Source organism: Silene latifolia, chromosome 5 (assembly GCF_048544455.1).
Source record: "Silene latifolia isolate original U9 population chromosome 5, ASM4854445v1, whole genome shotgun sequence".
Classification (NCBI taxonomy): Eukaryota; Viridiplantae; Streptophyta; class Magnoliopsida; order Caryophyllales; family Caryophyllaceae; genus Silene; species Silene latifolia.
The window spans coordinates 26,963,954-26,982,179 of NC_133530.1; the positions used below are offsets into that span (position 1 = coordinate 26,963,954).

Consider the following 18,226-nt stretch of genomic DNA (forward strand, 5'->3'; position numbering starts at 1 on the left):
TGTCAATCAATGCAACAGTAACCAAGCGTCTTCAACACGCCCCTTTATATCCCTTTGACTATTCATCTTCCTCACCGAAATCCTAAAGTATCTGTTCTCCGCCGGCAGTATGACTAACCAAGCTAGGTAGCACCGGCCGGGGGCAATCAAAAGCACACCGGCACATTCAACCTTGGGTCCGCCAGCAAACATCTTCTCTTCCACATTTGATGTCCAATACCCATCCATGTGGAGGGGGGATATGGTACGGCTTTGTCGTATGTAATAAGCCGAGGGAGAAGAAGCGGAAGGAGAAAATTTTCACTTGCGCAGAATATACGCTCAACATACATCGGAGCCAATACCACGGCATAGACTACGCTGGGGCAAATTGATGGGGCATATTCTCGCACCACGACCAAGTCAACATATTGAACGAGGTCAAAGATATCCACAAAGAAGCCAATGACTTAGACATCCCAGTCGATGCGGCCTTTTCTGCCCGGCCACTGGTATCGGCATGGCAACCTACCCGGCCGGGGCACATACCCGCGTACTCATATCCAAGAACCTCGGCATGGAGTCAACCGGGCTCGCAGGCCGCCATAGGTCCCTCGGCCGAGGGTAGATCGATCTTTCCACCGCTACGCCACTTGACCCACTGGCCACCACGTGACAAAAGGTGAAAGTCTATAAATACTCCTCAATCCTCATTGAGGAAGGGATCCGAAATCTAACCTAAGAACCACTTAAATTGGTATTATCTCTCTCATCTCTCTACAAATACACGTCATCAAGCTACATACTACTTAATCACAAGAAATTCACCGACTTGAGCGTCGGAGTGAGTACGCTTGGCACAAAGCCAAGCCCTCGGTTTGCTCATCGTTTGAGAGGCCGAGGAGAGAGCAGGTCAAGGCTAGAAGAGGCATTATTCGACAAAGCTAGCGTGGTAAACAAACCTGCTTCGGAATTAATACCCGGAACATCAAATTTAAAAGAACAAGGTCCTATTTCAGCTTTATTAAATTCATTTCAGTTCAACTTCTTTCAGCCAAAAAGAACATGGGTACTCCAACTCTATTTAGTTCAGCTTAGCTCAGCTCCATTTAATTTGGTTCAGCTCTTTCAGCCAAAAAGAACAAGGCCGAGGTAGCTGGTAGTTAACAAGCTGCATTACTGACCATGGTCCTACACTCCCTACACTCCTACCCTTTAAACCACACTCCTAAGTTCCCGTTAATACTAGATTAGCTAAACAATTAGCAGATTCAGGTAGGACACAATCACACAAGTAGTAATTCCTTACTATTTGCAATTGTACCTTTTGTCTTGTACTTCAATTTTCTACTCCATTAAACCATTCCCTTTTTATCACACTTCTATTGTGCACATCACACTTCACACTACATTTGCTGCACTGTTTTTAATACACACATTAACATATACACACCGCTCCAACACTCCAACACTCCAACCTCTCTCTCTTTCTTCTCCTTTCTTCCCTTTCTTCATCTCAAAACCTGCACAAAATTTACACAACCCATAAAAACTCCACATTTACTACAACATTAAAACATGCTTTAAATTCTCCAAAAAAACACAACCAAAAATGCTCATAATTCTCCTCTTCTTAATCACCCTAACAATCCCAATTTCCAAATCTACCCCTGATTATACAGCAGTAGTCTACAAAGGCTGTGCAAAACAAACATTATCAGATCCAACTAGTTCATACACACAAACATTAACAACTCTAACAACAACCTTAATCCAACATTCTTCAACTTCCAAATTCTACAAACTTACCACTGGTAGTGGGTCCCAGTTTACTATTTCAGGTTTATACCAATGTAGAGGTGACTTAACCAACACTGACTGTTACAATTGTGTGACCAAAATACCCTTGATCATGAACACTGTCTGTGGGAGAGTAGTTTCAGCTAGGGTTCAGCTTTTAGGGTGTTATATGTTGTATGAGGTTTCTGGGTTTGCTCAGATTAGTGGAATGCAAATGTTGTTTAAGGTTTGTAGTCCAACTAATGTAGCCGGGTCGGGTTTCGAAATGAGAAGGGATACTGCATTGCAAGTCATGGAAAATGGAGTTGTGGAAACTGGGAGGAATGGTTTTTTTACAACTACTTATCAAGGTGTGTATGTTTTGGGTCAATGTGAGGGTGATTTGGGAAATGGTGATTGTGGGCTTTGTGTTAAAGCTGCTGTCGAAAAAGCCCAAGTTGAATGTGGGAGTTCTTTGTCTGGTCAGCTTTATTTGCATAAGTGTTTTATTAGTTATGGTTATTTTCCTAATGGTGTTCCGTCTTCTGGTGGTTCTGGTTATTCCTCTTCTTCAGGTATGACCATTCTTTGGTTCTGGATTATGATGGAATAGATTTACGCGATTTAATGCAGTCGCTTAACTTCTTTTTTATTGGAATTGTCTTGTAATGTTATGTACTCTCTCCGTCCCGGTCAATTGTTGTCCTTTTGTTTTGACACAAAGGACAAGTGGAACAAATTGAGTGTGAATGATCAAATTGCTCATTCTTAAAATAGAAAGGACAATAATTGACTCAGACACCCAAAAAGGAAAATGATAACAAATGACCGGGACAGAAGGAGTATATCAGACCCCTACCCTGTAATTTAAGTAATGCTTGAGGTATTCCCGTAATTTAAGTAGTGCTTGAGGTACTGGTGTAATGTTGTGTATATCAGCCTACCGTGTAGGTAGTGCTTGAGGTATTGGTGTTAGTGTTGTGAATATTGAACCTCTACCGCGTAATTTAAGTAGTGCTTGAGGTATTGGTGTAATGTTGTTGTAGTTAGGGAGTTATAAGGAGCAACAATGTTGAGGTAGACGGGTTTTGGACAAATGCCTTGGAATTTACGATGATTTTACTAATTAGGCTAGTTATTAGGCATGCTGTCATTATTTTAGGATGGGAATAAGGCATAAGAATGTTCAAGGTGTTTAATAATTGAGATCGAGTTAAATCCGTATCTATATTATTTCTGTTTGGATAGGATTAATGAGTTGATGTTACATGTGATTCCGTTTTAAGTATAAATTATTGGGAAGAATATGAGAGGTAGACAGGCTGTTTTTTGAGATAATGACATTAATTTGCACAAGAATCTGAGTATATTTCATTACACAATAATCCTTGTCTCAATGTAAGAGAATTATCAGAATCCGTGTTCATCACATGGTGAAGAAGGTTTATTTGTTTATATTTAAACCATTTAATGCTGTTCGTCATTTTATAGTATATTAAATTTAATGATTTGGTTGTATGCATACAATCGTCTACAAAAGACTCGTGGTTGTTTATGAAATATCGACATCAATTTTTTCTTCACTGTATGTTCGAGTCTAGGACCACTTGAGTTGTTTATCGCTTGAAGATATGGCAATGAAATGATGATAAGGTTATACTGCTGTGGCCTGTGAGTAGCTTTTATCTTTCTTCCCGACACCACTTTTCAATGGGATTGAATTGAATCGTGAGTGTAGGCAAGTCCGCAGTTGTAAAAGATTAAGACAATTCAATGGTTAAATTGTTTTTTAGGATGATGTTGATTTTCTTTAATGTACGTTCAGAACAAAATACTGGAAAAATTGTTGCGATAATTCTTGGAGCGTCAGCTGGTTTGGGATTCATAGTCATTCTGGCACTCTTCCTAAGAGGATTGAAGAAAAAAGATGATGGTAAGTAAACGCGGTGCTTTTTCCGATAGAACATAGAGCATATGTGTCGGATTCACTAAGGATGTTATTTACGCGGGGTTGGGTTGGATATGGCCTCCTAAGCACCCCTACTCACCTAAACGGATGAAGAATTGAAAGAGCATGTGTCTCCCTTCCCGCTAACCATTCTTTTACAATAGATAGGCACGATTTCTCAGTCAAAAATATTTCTTACTCTGTATTTACATAAAATTATCTTACATAACCGCTTTTGATACTCCGTAGTAGTATGTGGTGGGTATGATACAATACCGCCCTTGAACCCTGCCTAATGGCTTCTTTCATACATTGCTCATATCCGCCTTGACTCGTCCAATTGACATCCCTAAATCCACTTTCACCATTCCCTCTAACTAATTTCTGTTGGGATGTAACGGGCTATTCGTGCTTAACTGCTCTCATTTTGATCATATGCATTTATACATTTTATTGTATTTTCTTGCAGATTTTTGAGAAGAAACGACATGTTCCAAAATGGGTTTGTTAGTTGTTCTAGAATGTGGCAAGACTTAAATTTTTGTGTATTAATTGTTTCTTGGCGAAGGAAAATATGGGGATATTTTCCCGATTGGTGGGTAATTAGGCGGAAATTGTAGATTTTATTTTTTGTAGTCAGTTAAGTTCAGAATCATTCAGTATAGATGCTAGAATGAACAAAGGTTCATTCAAGTATACTGAGTGTTTTATCTTTGTAATTGTCATTTTGGATTTGGAGAAAAGAGTATATATGGGAATGGGAATATTTTGGGATGTTTACATGACACATTTGTTGCAAATTGTACATTGTCATGTGATTTGTTTTTGTCTCTTTTTACATCTTGGGCTACAAATAATGCATTGCAAAAATGTAAAAGTTATCTTCTCACCTTTTTAAGCTTTTTTGAAAGCAAAGTTGTGCCTACTGGTTGGCATGCCATGCCCTTGCTCACTATAATCAACACTTGATTTGCCACTTGCATATTATGAGAGGGGCACTATCCGTCTTCAGCTTGTGACAGATAATGTCCGTCTTCAATGAGAATTTTTGTTGACCAATAGGTTGAACATTAGTTACCTTATTGATTTGTCCACAAATTCTCATTGAAGACGGATATTATCCGTTACAAGTTGATTGGTCAAAGATGTAAACAGGTTTTTGAATATTGATTGTTTTCCGATGGTAAAAAGAAAAATTGGAGTTTTGGTTGGAAGAAGGGAACGATGTGAGTTAAATGTGGAAATGGAGAATGGAAATCGTCTTACGTTTTTCAGGGAAAATAAAACTAGTTCCATCCCTCGGAATAGTACTATGCTACTTTATCAGTCTAGCCGTTGGCTTCTAGGGCTATAAATAAAATTAACTGAACTAAACTGACATGAGTAGTGTGTAGCAAAGATGTTTGGGAAGCTGACTCTTACTCAAGTGAGTTGGGGTTCACAAATTCCAATTTTATGGGACATTTTTTTCGCATTGACCATACAAGATTAATTAAAATATTAAATTTCCGTCTTATTAGAAAGTTGTGTCACGGGTTGAATATTTTTTTTTTAACCAATACGATTTAGTAGTCTAACAATCTAGCCGTAAATACATTTCATTTCTGGTTCCACATGTGTAGTGTATCAACTTATCATAATCAGTTCCGAATCCATTTTGTAATGGAAGGACATGCAATTCCTTGATGGACTGCAAAATTAACAGTTTATTGGTTTCACAGTAGTCATGAAACGAAAATCCTCTACTTTTTCTTATTCACTACTTCAAAGCAACCGAAGAAGGGTACAAAAGCTTGTGTAACCTTTTTCAAAAGTTTCACAAAGTTACGAATGCTTTATTGTGTTTAATGTTCAATAATACTTGTGCATTTGTATTAGCTTAACGTAGTTAGCGAGTTGAGATCCTCTCTAGTTACTCCAAGACTAAAGGGTCTGGAGCCGATCGAATAACAAAGCGGAAGAGGAGGACAATTAAAAGTTGAAACCAATATGTCCCTTTGTGTTCTCCTTCTCCTTTAGAATAGTGGACCCTTTATAGTAGTACTAACAATTGTACTAACAATTAGCCATTTCTTTTGTCAAAAATAAAAATAAAAAAACAATTACTAGCATTTTGGAATGCAAGGATTGCGTGCATGAAGTTGAAGTTTGGAGGAACATTCTTGTTGGTTTTAATACAAATATAGTGAGCTCATGGGATTCCTTCTGGTTTGTTGAATTGACCATTAAGATCGATATCATGGGTTTGGTCAGTGCATGCATGTGAGTTACGCAGATTCGTTTTTTGGGGAACTCCATTTGCATGCAATTTCTATGTTAACCAATGTTGACCAAGTAACACCCTCTTCTTAACTCTTCAATCCTTGGGGACTTGGGGTTGTACAATGTTCACTTGTTAGTCTAGGTCCAAACCGATCGAACTCGAGTACTTTTGATAAGAAATTTGAAATAGATAGAATAGTTGAACTCGAAAATGGTCTCGTTTGGTTTGTAGTTGATTTTGCTAAATTTGGTATAGACTCGATTCATAATAACTATTGCAAAACAACCGGATTTGAAGTGACTTGACATAACAAAAATCTTAGTAAACAACATTGAAAATGATTTAGCTAAACTCTATTACGATACGATGTAATAATATTCTTAAAATATACCTTAACCGTATATGGTCCCATAAGGTTCATATAATACTCAAATAACACGATATGATTTGTACACAAAACTTAAGATTACAAAATATCGTGACAAAAAAATTAATAATCGTATATATAATATACTCCCTCTCATCCACTCTAAAAGTAACATGGTCCCACTCTTTGTGAGAGAAAAAGTGGGTCCATGTTACCTTTGGAGTGGATGGGAGGGAGTATTATTCATTATGAAAAATTAACTATCTAATTCGTTATCCCATTATAGTTGAATAGTTCAAAACTTATTCATGTAGTGTGACACCGTAGTCTGTGACCTCTACTTTATTTTTCTTTTGGACGACGAGAGAACTCATAGCTACTAGTTTGCTATCATAGGTGCGTACTACGTATATCTCCAAGTATAAAGCATAGCCTCAGTGCATAAACCCCCGCAAGATTAAAATTGAACCGGAGATATATCGAAAAAAAATTGGCTTTCCATTTATTTTAAGAAAAGAGGATCTCCACTAGGGCTGGCCCAACCCGATCCGTCCAACTGGTCAATTTCTACCCGGCCCAGTATGACCCGGTATCAGCCCGACCCAACCTGTCAAATACAGAGTCATGCTTGGGTCGAGCATATCTTAACCGGCCCGTCCCTCAAACTGGGTCCAAGTCCAGCTCCACAAGACCCGACCCGTCCTTTCCTCAGGCCATGCCCGCCTTCAACAAATTTGGCCCGAACTGGCCCAGCCTTGCCCCGTTTGACCAGCCCCTATCGGCTAATCTCCACCCGACTAGGGGTGATATATAATCGTCACATATTTGAAACTTCCTAAACAATTCAAAAAAAATGGAAAAAGACCCGCGCATTTCCCACGCTCAAATAATCAAAACATCAAACACACTTGATCAACAACACTCACTTCCATTACTCAACAAACTCATCACTTTCTACTCAAAATCTCATCAATTTCCCAAAGCTTTATCTGTTTTCCATCAAATCCCATCTCCCAATGTCGTTTCTTGGACTGCCCTTATCTCCGGAAATCCCAATTCCCCATTGTCTCTCCACCATTTCATCTCCATGCTTCGACACCCGACTCGCCCGAACCAGAGGACTTTAGCCTCGGTTTTCAAGACTTGTGCTTCATTATGTCTTCTTTCGTTTGGGCAGCAGCTTCATGCTATGTCTCTTAAGCTTTGTTTATGTTTTCAGCCGTTTTGCGGGTGTGCCCTTGTTGATTTGTATATGAAATGTCGGGTTCTTGATCATGCACGGAAGGTGTTTGATGAAATGCCTGTGAAAGATGAGGTGTGTTATTCGTCTATGGTTGTTGGGTTTGCGAGGAATTGTCGCCCGGTTGATGCTTTAGGGGTTTTTGCTGAGATGGTGGGTAGCGGGGTGAGTTCGACGGTGTATAGTGTTTCAGGGGCGTTGACTGCTGGTGCTGAGCTTGCGGCTTTGGAACAATGTAGGGTGATTCATGGTCATGGGGTTGTTACTGGGATTAATAGAGCTGTTTATGTGAGCACGGGATTGGTTACCGCTTATGGGAAGTGTGGAATGGTGTCTGAGGCGAGGAGAGTATTTGACGAATCATTGTTTGATATGAACATTGTTGGGTGGAATGCAATGATGGCTGCGTATGCTCATCAAGGCAACAAATTGTCTGTTATCGAGTTGTTTAGGTTGGCTGAATTGCGAGGACTTGTTCTTGATGACTACAGCTTCTTAGCTGTACTAACATCGTTGTATAATGCAGGGTTGGCTGACGAGGCTGAAAAGTGGATCAGTAAGATGAAAGTTGATTACAAATTGGAACCATCGTTAGAGCATTATACGTGCTTAGTGGGTGCTTTGGGTCGAGTTGGGAGGTTAGATGATGCAGAGAGGGTTGCAATGACAATGCCATTCAAGCCAGATGCTGGAATATGGCGAGTCCTACTTTCGGCGAGTGCAGCTAATGGTGCTCCCGAAACTGCTTGGAGGATGAGTAAGAGACTATTAGATATTGACCCATATGATGATTCTGCCTATGTGATTGCTGCTAATACATTCTCAGCAGTAGGGAGACGGTATGAAGCTTCGGAAATCAGAAAGAAGATGAATAACTTGAGGGTGAAAAAGGAAAGCGGGAAGAGTTGGATTGAGGTACGTGGAGAAGTGCATGTTTTCGTGGCAGGGGATGGTAAGCATAATAGGATAGATGAGGTTTACTCAAAACTTGCAGAGCTCATGAAGGAAATTGGTAAACTTGGTTATGTGCCAAATTGGAGTGAAATGATTCATGATGTAGAAGAAGGGGAGAAAAGAGAAGGGCTTTCGTATCACAGCGAGAAGTTGGCATTGGCATTTGGGGTGGTTAGTGGTGCAGCTCCTCCTGGGAAGCCTCTAAGGATTTTAAAGAATCTCAGAATATGTAGGGATTGTCATGAAGCTTTCAAGTACTTCAGTTTGATTTTGGAAAAGGAGATTATTGTGAGAGATGTTAACAGATACCATACATTTCTAGATGGAAAGTGCACTTGTGGTGATTATTGGTGAACCTATTCAATATGTCATCATTCCACCTAGTACCACCATGCTATATCACTGCGGCTTGAGTGCAAGTGTTCGATACGACATGACTACTTTGTGAAAAGGTTTCATATTTTTGGACTACAATGAGGTGTTGCAATGTCGTGTTTGTATGAAAGTCCCAATATCTTATGCGTGCCACATTAAAATGAAGTGTCCACGTAGCATAATTCCATGCTACCAAGTACCAAATATCATCAATCAGCTGGTACTCCCTCCACCCATCTTTATCGATTACATAGCATTTTTTTTCTCTTATTCCACAATTCGTCTGTCACCGCAGCATTTCCGTACAATAGTGTTCTCTTTACAAATTACCCTCACGAGTATTCGAGGGAACAAAGGAGTAATATATTGTAACTTGCTAATAAGGCACTCGTTTAATTTAATTTATTAATGCAAGTAGCTTCCAATGACGAGTTCATTATGTTAATAGTCATTTTTTTTTTTAATTTGGTCACCATTTGATGCAATTTGGTATTCCTCATTATATAACTGAAATACAATGAGCGGCCCGAATTTTCTTGGCGGCGTTTCTTTACTCATTAGTACTCATAGTTGATACGATTATGCTTTTACCATTTCAACCACTTCCCCTTTAAGAAATTGATTGGCATTCCTGCTATGATAGCTTTGCATCCACTAGATTTTCCTTTAGATTGAACTGGTCCAACCTTGTACAATATGATTTGCCTGCGAGACAGCTGACCTTGTTTCAGCCTTGTTTTTCTTATTCAAATCCAGGATATTGTTGCTTTTATTGTTTGTGTTTGTTTAAGTCTAAAGAAAAATTAAATTAGCTTTCTACAAACTGCCGTGTTGATGATATAGTTGGACAATACGCTAGCTACCGCAGCTGCATCATTCTGTGAGGGCAGTGCGCCCGTTTAAAATGTCTGTGTCAATCTAAGGAACTTATCTTTTGTAATTTAATTAATCATTACTGATTAATTAAACTCATCCATACTCATATTATATTCCCGTCATTGTGAGTTTATTCCACTTACCTGATTTAAATAAGCCTAAATGTCATCTCAACAAAGGTCATTTTCAATAAACCGACTTTCACTAAAATAATGCAAGTGATTAGGTAGTGCTTATAACTTCCAAAATTGCTCTCTATAGAAAGACCTCATTCCAGTACATGCTTAGTTGCAGAGGCGTCACTTTTAACGCAAGAACGTAAAAATTCCATTAGTCATCGTTAACCATTCACATGTTTTTTGACGACTAACTTCAGGAGATTTCAAGACGTTTTGTACACACTACGTTTTGTAAGCAATTTTGTTCCAGGTTACGCTGCAAGGCCTGCAACACGTCGTGAGATCTGATTACGGGGTACTGTTAAAGTACTGGTAGTTGATCTATTGTTGATAAGCCTTAAAGGAGTTGCATTTAGTGATAATCTGGTAATCTTGTGCTTCTCTCTTATAAAGCTTTCTTGCTATTGGTACATGCATGGTAGTTATGTGATGCAATGAAGTATTTTTTTGGCATATGTTTTACGAAGGAAAAAAAATTCAGTAACGTTGGTTCAGAGAGTTTAATGTACATTTATTTTGTGCAAATGTTTGACTTAACACTTCTTTCGTACATTGATGGGGGTACAAAGTGACAATCTTTCATTTGTTCTTTGTACCCTAGGCCTCTGTAATTTTTTCCAGCCTTTGAATACATGTATGCTTATCGTCGTTACAAGTCAGGAATGCTTATCGTCCTTATAAGTCAAAAGCTAAATGATTTGATTTTAATGATTAGTAGTTGATTTGCAGAACCATGGTGCAATTTTCATCGCTGTTTGAGGGACTGGCAAAGAGTGTTTCATTTAAGGGAAGTACTGGTAAGACTGATAAGGGAAGGGAAGCTGCTGAAACATTGGCAGATGAAGCAAGGAAGAATCATCTTATTCTAAGATGTCCTGGTGAAACATCCTCAAGGTGCAAACATGTAGCGTCGGTTTTCACCAAAAAGGGAGAAAAAGGGCTTAATCAAGACTGCTTGACAGTTTGGGAGGTATGTCTAAATCTTTTATCTCGTCTTACAGTCTTTAAAAATGAGATAAATCTCTTTGTGAATATTTCTCATGATGGATTGTGTTACATATGCAGAAGTTTGGGTATCAGCAAGATATGACTTTCTGTGGTGTTTATGATGGACATGGTGCCTGGGGTCACTTTGTTGCTAAATGGGTCAGCAAATTTCTGCCTACTTTATTGCTATGCAATTGGCAAGAAGTGCTTGCCGTGCATGCGCTTAATATTGATCTTGATCCAAAATTGAGTCAACAAACCTGTGAAACCAAGAAATTCCACATATGGAAGCAAATATTTTCTAGGACTTGTTCTACCATTGATAAAAAACTTGAGCACCATCCTAGAATTGACTCATTTGATAGTGGGACGACAGCTTTGACAATTGTGAGACAGGTAACAGCAAAATCTTCTTTATTTTTAGCGGAATTCCAAGATTGTCTTAAAACCGATTTTTAATACTTTGATTTTATCTAAAATATATAGCGGTGAGGAACTTGGATTTTTAAAATTCCGTGTTTTTCCCTTTCTTTTTGGGCAGGGGGAGAATTAATTGCATGATAATATCACTCATTTTCAAATCGTTTACTTGTTCATATGCTCCTGTGTAAGAGGTTGCAATACACGTTCTCATATGCATGAATCAGGGTGATATTCTTACGGTGGCGAATGTTGGTGATTCTCGGGCTGTCTTGGCTACAACTAATGAAGACGGAAATTTGATACCAGTTCAGCTGACGATTGATTTAAAGCCCAACTTACCAGGTAATATTCAAATTCTTATATAAGATGCTCTTTTATGTGCAAAGAAGACGGTCTCATACAAGACTAGCTAGCTGGTCAGATTAAATTAACCTTTTATTCTTCTTTTATCGATTTGCAGAGGAAGCAGAAAGGATAGCACGATCTGGAGGGCGAGTAATATGTTCAGATGATGAAGCAGGGGTTTATAGGGTGTGGCCACCAAATAAAGGGCCAGGGCTGGCACTATCACGAGCTTTAGGCGATCATTCTTTGAAAAAGTATGGTCTTATTTCTGAGCCTCAAGTGATGCTGAGGCATATCAACATTAATGACCAATTTGTTATATTGGCTACGGATGGGGTAAGTTATCAGAGTCTTATCACCTTCTTAAATTTTTTACTTTTACATTATGGACGTCTCAGGCCTCAATCCCATTTATCTTGCCCCCATATGACTTTGGTAGTCAAGTGAGATAAATTCGCACAATTATCTTACCATAATCGCGTAATCAGGGTAGACTTTTAGCTATTTATGTGCCTTAATCGGGTTCTTCGCGTTTGTTCAAATTCCGATTGAGGCTAATGGACATGTCTTCTATTTGAGACTAAATCATTAACTCTAATATAAGCTCATCCATGGTGGTATTTCTAACAAATTTTTATGGTCATTTTTTGTTTAATGTAGGTTTGGGATGTCGTCTCCAATGAAAAAGCAGTGCAGATTGTTAGTTCGGCACCAGCCAGGGAACATTCTGCTAAGAGGCTTGTAAAATATGCTGCTAGTGCTTGGAAATCTAAGCGGCCTGGTATCGCCATGGATGACATCTCAGCCATTTGCTTGTACCTTCACCCCTCATCACCTTGTCTGTGAATATTGTATGAGACGGTCTCCCATATAAGACCAGATTGTATGACTCACAAACGGCTCGCCACCTTGTTTAAAGAATCGGTCCGTTTGAACCATCTTGTAGACGACATGTCCATTCTTCCGGTAGTAAGCGTGTATGGTCAATACACAGTTTGCCGGTTTTTAATGCTCCACATCTTCCGGTCCTAAGAAGAGGCTAAGGTTCCTATAATAGTTGTAAATTAGAACTCTACGATATATGTGAACTTTTACCTAACTGTAGGTTCTATTTTTTTGGTTAAATTATGTAATTGAAAATGTATGTTGCGATTTCGGAAATAAAGGATTATGAGCTTAGTCCATAACCAAATCACTCAGAAAAATAAGATATTATGAAAGACAATGGTGGTAGAAAAACAATGAGCATCAACTTCATTCTCTTTCCTCACCACCATTCCTCCAACGATATCAGCTAATTTAGCTGGTACAATTGTTGAATGATGACATCTTTATCTTAATAAAAAATCGTCTTTCACATAGAAATTACTCATGAAACGAATAAGTAATACCTAATATACAAAAATCTAATATATTTTACACGAGTAAGATGATATCCATTTTTACTATTTTTTGTATTCTCTCGTCTCGATTTTAATGATCAAACAAAAGAATTTGTCTCGCTCCAAACAAAGGTAAACCACACCAACTATTTTTTTTTTTACAATATAAGGGACGGGAGGATTCGAGCCTAGGGCCTAATGTCCACTATACTATACCCCATTTTAATCACTAGACTAAGACATCTTCGGTAAAACCGCATCAACTGTTAGAGTGGGTTATACAGAAGTGATAGAATGAATGGCAAGCATTTACTGGAGGCAGCAGGTTACTCGTGCCAGCCTTAAGCTGAGCTGCTTGGTTCTACCATGATTAATAATCAATACTAGTTTGTACGTAGTTTGTAGAATTGAATACTAGCATATAATCTCTATGATTTTGCACACACAAAGCTGGCTATCCCAACTGCATAATAAAAGATAGAGAACACTTAACAGTATTCACTTATAACTACTAACAACATCATATTTACAACTTGTTTCACATTATATAATCTTTCTTTTAGAAAAATGTTTTTTTTTTTTTTTTTTTTTTGAGCTCTGTTTGACAAGGCAAATAAACTTAGTTGGCCATAGTTTTAACTAGTAGTTGTTTGATTTAAGCTTATTGGGTTTGAAAGTAGTACTTTTTTTTTTGTCAATCTGATTTGCCAATGTGTATAGTTTTGTAAAGGACTTTTATAGTTGTACCTGAACCTCGTTACCTCTTACATTTTGAGTAGCTTAAAGTAATATTTAGACTTTTTATCTTCTTAAAGCATCACAATACTCATAACTCAATTATTAATGTTAATTGTAAATCTCCTCCCATAGAATAAACTCAAATAAACTCCAAGAAATCTTGAATTGCAAAATCTTCAATATTTACATGCAAATTTTCAATATTTCATCTACTCCATAGTACATATCTTAAAATTTCTAGATCGCGAAACAATCTTAACAGAAGAATTTTAAGATTTATTGGTTGTACACTTGTACCACGTTGTGGTGCAACGTAGCCAATTAAATTTATTTTCCTAGTTAGTTATTCACAAAATAAACTCTCAATTAAAATATTCACATTAACGTGATACACCAATATACAAATACAACCCAGTTATTTGTCTATCTTACAAAAGACCATAAATCGTAAAAAAAAAAGTATTATAAAAAGGGTTTTTCTAACGTGTGCCCTAAGGATACACATTAATAACTCATATATGGTAAGTTTAACAACATATTCTCATTAAATATGGTAAAAATTAGAATATACTTGAGTATGTTATATGAATATGTTGTTAATCTTATCATATATTGGTTATTAATGTGTGCTCTTAGAACACATGTTAGAAAAACCCTTATAAAAATTAACTTACTCCTTACTAATTACTCCTATACACTAATTTTATTTTTGTTTGTTACTACTAATACATTGCCATCAAATCACTTAACTAATCCCATTTCCAATTCCAAACACATTGAAATACTCTTTCCTTATTTTTCTTAACCGTTCCACTTTCTCCCCTCTTTTCTCTCTCATTTTTTTGCTCTTTTTCTTCACCATTTTTACACCACACACCATATATTATACATCTCAAATTAAATATAATGTTTAGAGTAAAACATCAAGAATCATACACTAATTATAATTATGATATTAATAAATCTCAGTTAGCCATTGACACTTTCAACATTTACCATAATTCTCTTCATTCTTCATCGTCTTGCATTCATCTTAATCGTATTCAATCTCCTTCCGTTGATTGGTACTTAATTCTTAGAGTAAGCATTTCTATTTTTTTCCCGTAATTTTTGATGGAATTTGTTAAATTTATGATTAATGTGTGTTTTATTTTATTTGATTATGGTAGGTAGAAGAAGATGCAAGCATTGGTACCATTAGGAAGCAATATCATAAACTTGGTATGCATACAAATTTTCTAATAACTTGTGTAAGGCGGTTGTATTTAAAAGTAGTTATCCCGAATCCCAATACCTTTCGTTTGATAATATAAGGCAGTGCATTAACAGGGGTGGGGCTTCAAACCTGGGGCCTATTGTTCAATATAATTCCTTCCTAATCACCAGGCTCAGACATTTCCGGTAAACGATTATGGGATAGTACTTAGTAGTATAGACTATAGAGTATGGTACACACAATATGTTCCAACATAATACAAAGTATTACGTACATAGGAGTATTATTGTATGGTGCAATTATCAAATTTAATTTGTTAGTTTGTGCAAATAGGTCGTATTTAATACGAAAATAAGTTCACCAAAAGTCAAATGAAACCGTTGCACTGATTTAACAGCCCTCATTATTCCATATAATGCACTGATTTAATGACTATAACTATTACTCCATATAACGGTTTTACACAAGATGAACTGAAATAAGTTACGGTCGAGATAGAGAGTTTTCGAATATAATATAATGTAGAAGTTTTTATGTATTATTATTAGCGTTGCTGTTACATCCAGACAAGAACAAACATCCCAAGGCAGAGTTTTCATTCAAGCTCATTTCCCAGGTTAGACTCACTACTAATACGTCAAAACCATCATTTGTCTTTATTGAAATTTATATTATGTTTTAATTTTGTAATTATATGGTTTTGAGTCTCGAGAAAATATTGAACATTTGACAGTATGGTGTAACTAAGAATTCTAGATTTGATAAGTTATTATAAGATCATTATACATCGTACAACGGTTTTACAGAAGACTAACTGATATCTAAATTGTCTTCCCAAATATGTCAAGAATGTTTGTATGTGCATCTTATATAGAGATTTGATGGTGATTGCTCATAAACTGTACTAGATATATGTAAGTGGCTCAACACGAACACAACACGAGATTTAATTGGGTCGGGTTTGGCTTAAAGGGTTCGTTACCTGTTTACATGTGACACGAACACCAAATTGACACGACCCGATCTGTTTGTCAGGTCTATGTACAAGCTAGTCGTTGTCGTCGAAAAACGTCAATAACTCGGTTAATAAACGAATGCACTAATTAACAAATGTCAGCTAGTTCAACGGATACTATTAGCGGGTGAACACAATAGATATAGTAATAATTATGTTAAAATGTGCAGGCATACAAATGTCTTTCTGATAATGCAAGGAGAAGTTCCTTCAACTTAGAGAGGTGGAGGAACCGGTGTACCAAATGCAACCGGACATCGCACCCTACTGGTTCACCCTCTCATCAAACCACGCCATTTGCTAGGCACGAGACTGGCTCCCGTAAAACCCCAACATCCCGTGAAGTACCGAATGATTTCAGTGTTCTTAGAGAGAAACTAAAAGAGGAAGCCAGAGTAATAGAGAACTGTATGAGGTTTAATCGAGCATCAAAAGACGAGTACCCGGTTTTTGATCCATCAAATTATGCAAACGTAGGCTATCCTCATAGAAGACCTCCGCAGTTTATCAACAAGAAAGCTGCTAATTCCTGGAGCATGCAAAAAGAGAATGTGGATTTGAATTATGATCGAAGAAATAGGTGCGAGAAGCCGATTTTTGAGCTCAGAACAAACTCCAGGAACCTGAATATCAACTCTACTACATGTGTTGGTTCTTAGTATTAGTCCATTCTAGACTTCATTATTAACACGAATTATTAATACGATTTTGAACTATTCTTTGTTAAAGTTGAAGCATGTTGCAAATCCTGATCTTAAATTGCTTCAGTTAAAATTTACACAAATTCTCATTGAGACGAGCACTATCCATACAAGCTGAAAACGGATAGTGCCCCTCTCACAATATGCAAGTGGCACTATCCATGGCCGGTAGACCTGCCAAATCGGGTCAACGGGTTGGGTTTGCTCGGGTCATTTCGGGTTTATGGGTCTGTTTCAGGTTTGTTGATCGGGTTGTTTCGAGCCAAGCAGATCGGGTCATTTCGGGTCGGGTTAATACGGGTCTATGAGCGCTCGGGTCATTTCGGGTCGGGTTACTTCGGTTTTCGGGTGTCATTCGGGTGCAGTAGTTCAGGTCAATTTCGGATCTCAGGTCAACCTTTTCGGGTCGGTTCAATCAGGTCAGGTTGATTTTGCCAGGTCTATCCATGGGGTGCTCCATTTTCCTCCCACTAGCCTTATTGTGAGAGGGACACTATCCATCTTCAGCTTGTAACGAATAGTATCCGTCATTACCATCCGTCACAAGCAAGATACTTTGTAAAATTTAAGTGCATATACCCTCCATACTGAAACATCAGACAACATAAACGTTCCTCGAGCTATAAGGATAATTTTAATGCTAATAGAATTTAAACACATGCCATATCACAATTCAATTCAAGAATGAAAATGAACATGTAAACCAGATTATAAATTAACTGATGTAGTTCGAATAATTCATTACAACCAAAACTGAAAGCTAAAATGTCTTCAACATTCAACTGAAAAAAAAAAAAACATTCAAGGGACAAAATTAGTACTCACTCTATTTCAAAAAAGAAGCCTCATTTGATGTATTAATGAGAAAAATTGCCGAATGAGTCTTTCCGATTGAAATAGAGGGAGTAGTAAACATCATACACATTTCTTCACAGTGCTTTCTTCTCAAGTCCAGCCTCAGACTTTTTGTCTACAGGTTTTGCGACCGGGATTTTTAGAAGACCAGAATCTATTAGAGGCTGCAACTCTTTCTTTGTTAGCTCACGGATCTTTGAGTCTGATGATTCGATAAACGCTGCAACTACCTTTGAACTGCGTTTCCACCAAAATGTTATATCAGAATGAATTCTTGTGCTGAAATAAATTTAAGGGGAAAAAGGCGCTAACAATTACCTGTGACCTTGGGCCCAAATCTTGCATTTCCCTTTCAGGGCTTTGCTCCATAGAACTGAAGCAAAGGTTGAGCAGTCCAAGATGAGTTTCCGGATAGTTCTGCTCGAGTGAAAGTTTTCAAGAATGTGCTCTGATTCATCTGACTTGGACTCGGATGCAAGACTTGCTATTTTCTCATACAAGCTTGTCAACTTGTCGTCCAATGTTGGGTGAAGAATTCCATCGGCGCCCCCAGTGGCAACCTGAGATAAGTGGCAAAAGACAACTTTTTAGTCTGATCAAGTTA

At 37.6% G+C, this 18,226-nt stretch overlaps 4 protein-coding genes and 1 long non-coding RNA gene across 7 annotated transcripts; 4 read left to right on the plus strand and 1 right to left on the minus strand.

Annotated features, from left to right (window-relative positions):
* The first annotated feature begins 1,368 nt into the window (after positions 1 to 1,368).
* Positions 1,369 to 4,491, plus strand: LOC141657103 (plasmodesmata-located protein 3). Of its 2 annotated transcripts, none has more exons than XM_074464235.1 (3): positions 1,369 to 2,333; positions 3,578 to 3,691; positions 4,176 to 4,491. In XM_074464235.1, exons 1-3 carry the CDS (start codon positions 1,592 to 1,594, stop codon positions 4,181 to 4,183), a joined length of 864 nt encoding a protein of 287 aa, XP_074320336.1. In that variant the 5' UTR covers positions 1,369 to 1,591; the 3' UTR covers positions 4,184 to 4,491. The 2 variants fall into 2 exon arrangements, with proteins under 2 accessions (XP_074320336.1, XP_074320337.1); XM_074464236.1 differs by having other exon boundaries at positions 3,584 to 3,691.
* A 2,698-nt stretch (positions 4,492 to 7,189) lies between these two features.
* LOC141655113 (putative pentatricopeptide repeat-containing protein At5g52630) lies at positions 7,190 to 8,884 on the plus strand. The gene has a single exon (XM_074462209.1). It carries the CDS (start codon positions 7,190 to 7,192, stop codon positions 8,882 to 8,884), a length of 1,695 nt encoding a protein of 564 aa, XP_074318310.1.
* A 1,273-nt stretch (positions 8,885 to 10,157) lies between these two features.
* On the plus strand, positions 10,158 to 12,899 carry LOC141657104 (putative protein phosphatase 2C 34). Of its 2 annotated transcripts, none has more exons than XM_074464238.1 (6): positions 10,158 to 10,260; positions 10,690 to 10,930; positions 11,026 to 11,343; positions 11,595 to 11,712; positions 11,831 to 12,051; positions 12,376 to 12,899. In XM_074464238.1, the coding sequence occupies exons 2-6, from the start codon at positions 10,694 to 10,696 to the stop codon at positions 12,559 to 12,561; spliced, it is 1,080 nt and encodes a 359-aa protein (XP_074320339.1). In that variant the 5' UTR covers positions 10,158 to 10,260; positions 10,690 to 10,693; the 3' UTR covers positions 12,562 to 12,899. The 2 variants fall into 2 exon arrangements, with proteins under 2 accessions (XP_074320339.1, XP_074320338.1); XM_074464237.1 differs by having other exon boundaries at positions 10,237 to 10,326.
* Positions 12,900 to 14,589: 1,690 nt separating this feature from the next.
* On the plus strand, positions 14,590 to 16,829 carry LOC141656023 (uncharacterized). The gene is made up of 4 exons (XM_074462985.1): positions 14,590 to 14,915; positions 15,005 to 15,056; positions 15,600 to 15,667; positions 16,237 to 16,829. The coding sequence occupies exons 1-4, from the start codon at positions 14,742 to 14,744 to the stop codon at positions 16,723 to 16,725; spliced, it is 783 nt and encodes a 260-aa protein (XP_074319086.1). The 5' UTR covers positions 14,590 to 14,741; the 3' UTR covers positions 16,726 to 16,829.
* A 623-nt stretch (positions 16,830 to 17,452) lies between these two features.
* On the minus strand, positions 17,453 to 18,184 carry LOC141656024 (uncharacterized). The gene is made up of 2 exons (XR_012548292.1): positions 17,941 to 18,184; positions 17,453 to 17,859 (listed from the first exon to the last, which is right to left on the minus strand). It is a non-coding gene; the product is annotated as an uncharacterized LOC141656024 (long non-coding RNA).
* Between the last annotated feature and the right edge of the window lie 42 nt (positions 18,185 to 18,226).

Coding starts and splice junctions, on each gene's coding strand:
- LOC141657103 (XM_074464235.1), top strand. CDS start 1,592: ATGCTCATAATTCTCCTCTTCTTAATCACCCTAACAATCCCAATTTCC. Junction 2,334..3,577: donor TGGTTATTCCTCTTCTTCAG/GTATGACCATTC, acceptor TCTTTAATGTAC/GTTCAGAACAAAATACTGGA.
- LOC141655113 (XM_074462209.1), top strand. CDS start 7,190: ATGGAAAAAGACCCGCGCATTTCCCACGCTCAAATAATCAAAACATCA.
- LOC141657104 (XM_074464238.1), top strand. CDS start 10,694: ATGGTGCAATTTTCATCGCTGTTTGAGGGACTGGCAAAGAGTGTTTCA. Junction 11,344..11,594: donor CTTTGACAATTGTGAGACAG/GTAACAGCAAAA, acceptor TGCATGAATCAG/GGTGATATTCTTACGGTGGC. Junction 11,713..11,830: donor TTTAAAGCCCAACTTACCAG/GTAATATTCAAA, acceptor ATCGATTTGCAG/AGGAAGCAGAAAGGATAGCA.
- LOC141656023 (XM_074462985.1), top strand. CDS start 14,742: ATGTTTAGAGTAAAACATCAAGAATCATACACTAATTATAATTATGAT. Junction 14,916..15,004: donor ATTGGTACTTAATTCTTAGA/GTAAGCATTTCT, acceptor TGATTATGGTAG/GTAGAAGAAGATGCAAGCAT. Junction 15,057..15,599: donor GAAGCAATATCATAAACTTG/GTATGCATACAA, acceptor TATTATTATTAG/CGTTGCTGTTACATCCAGAC.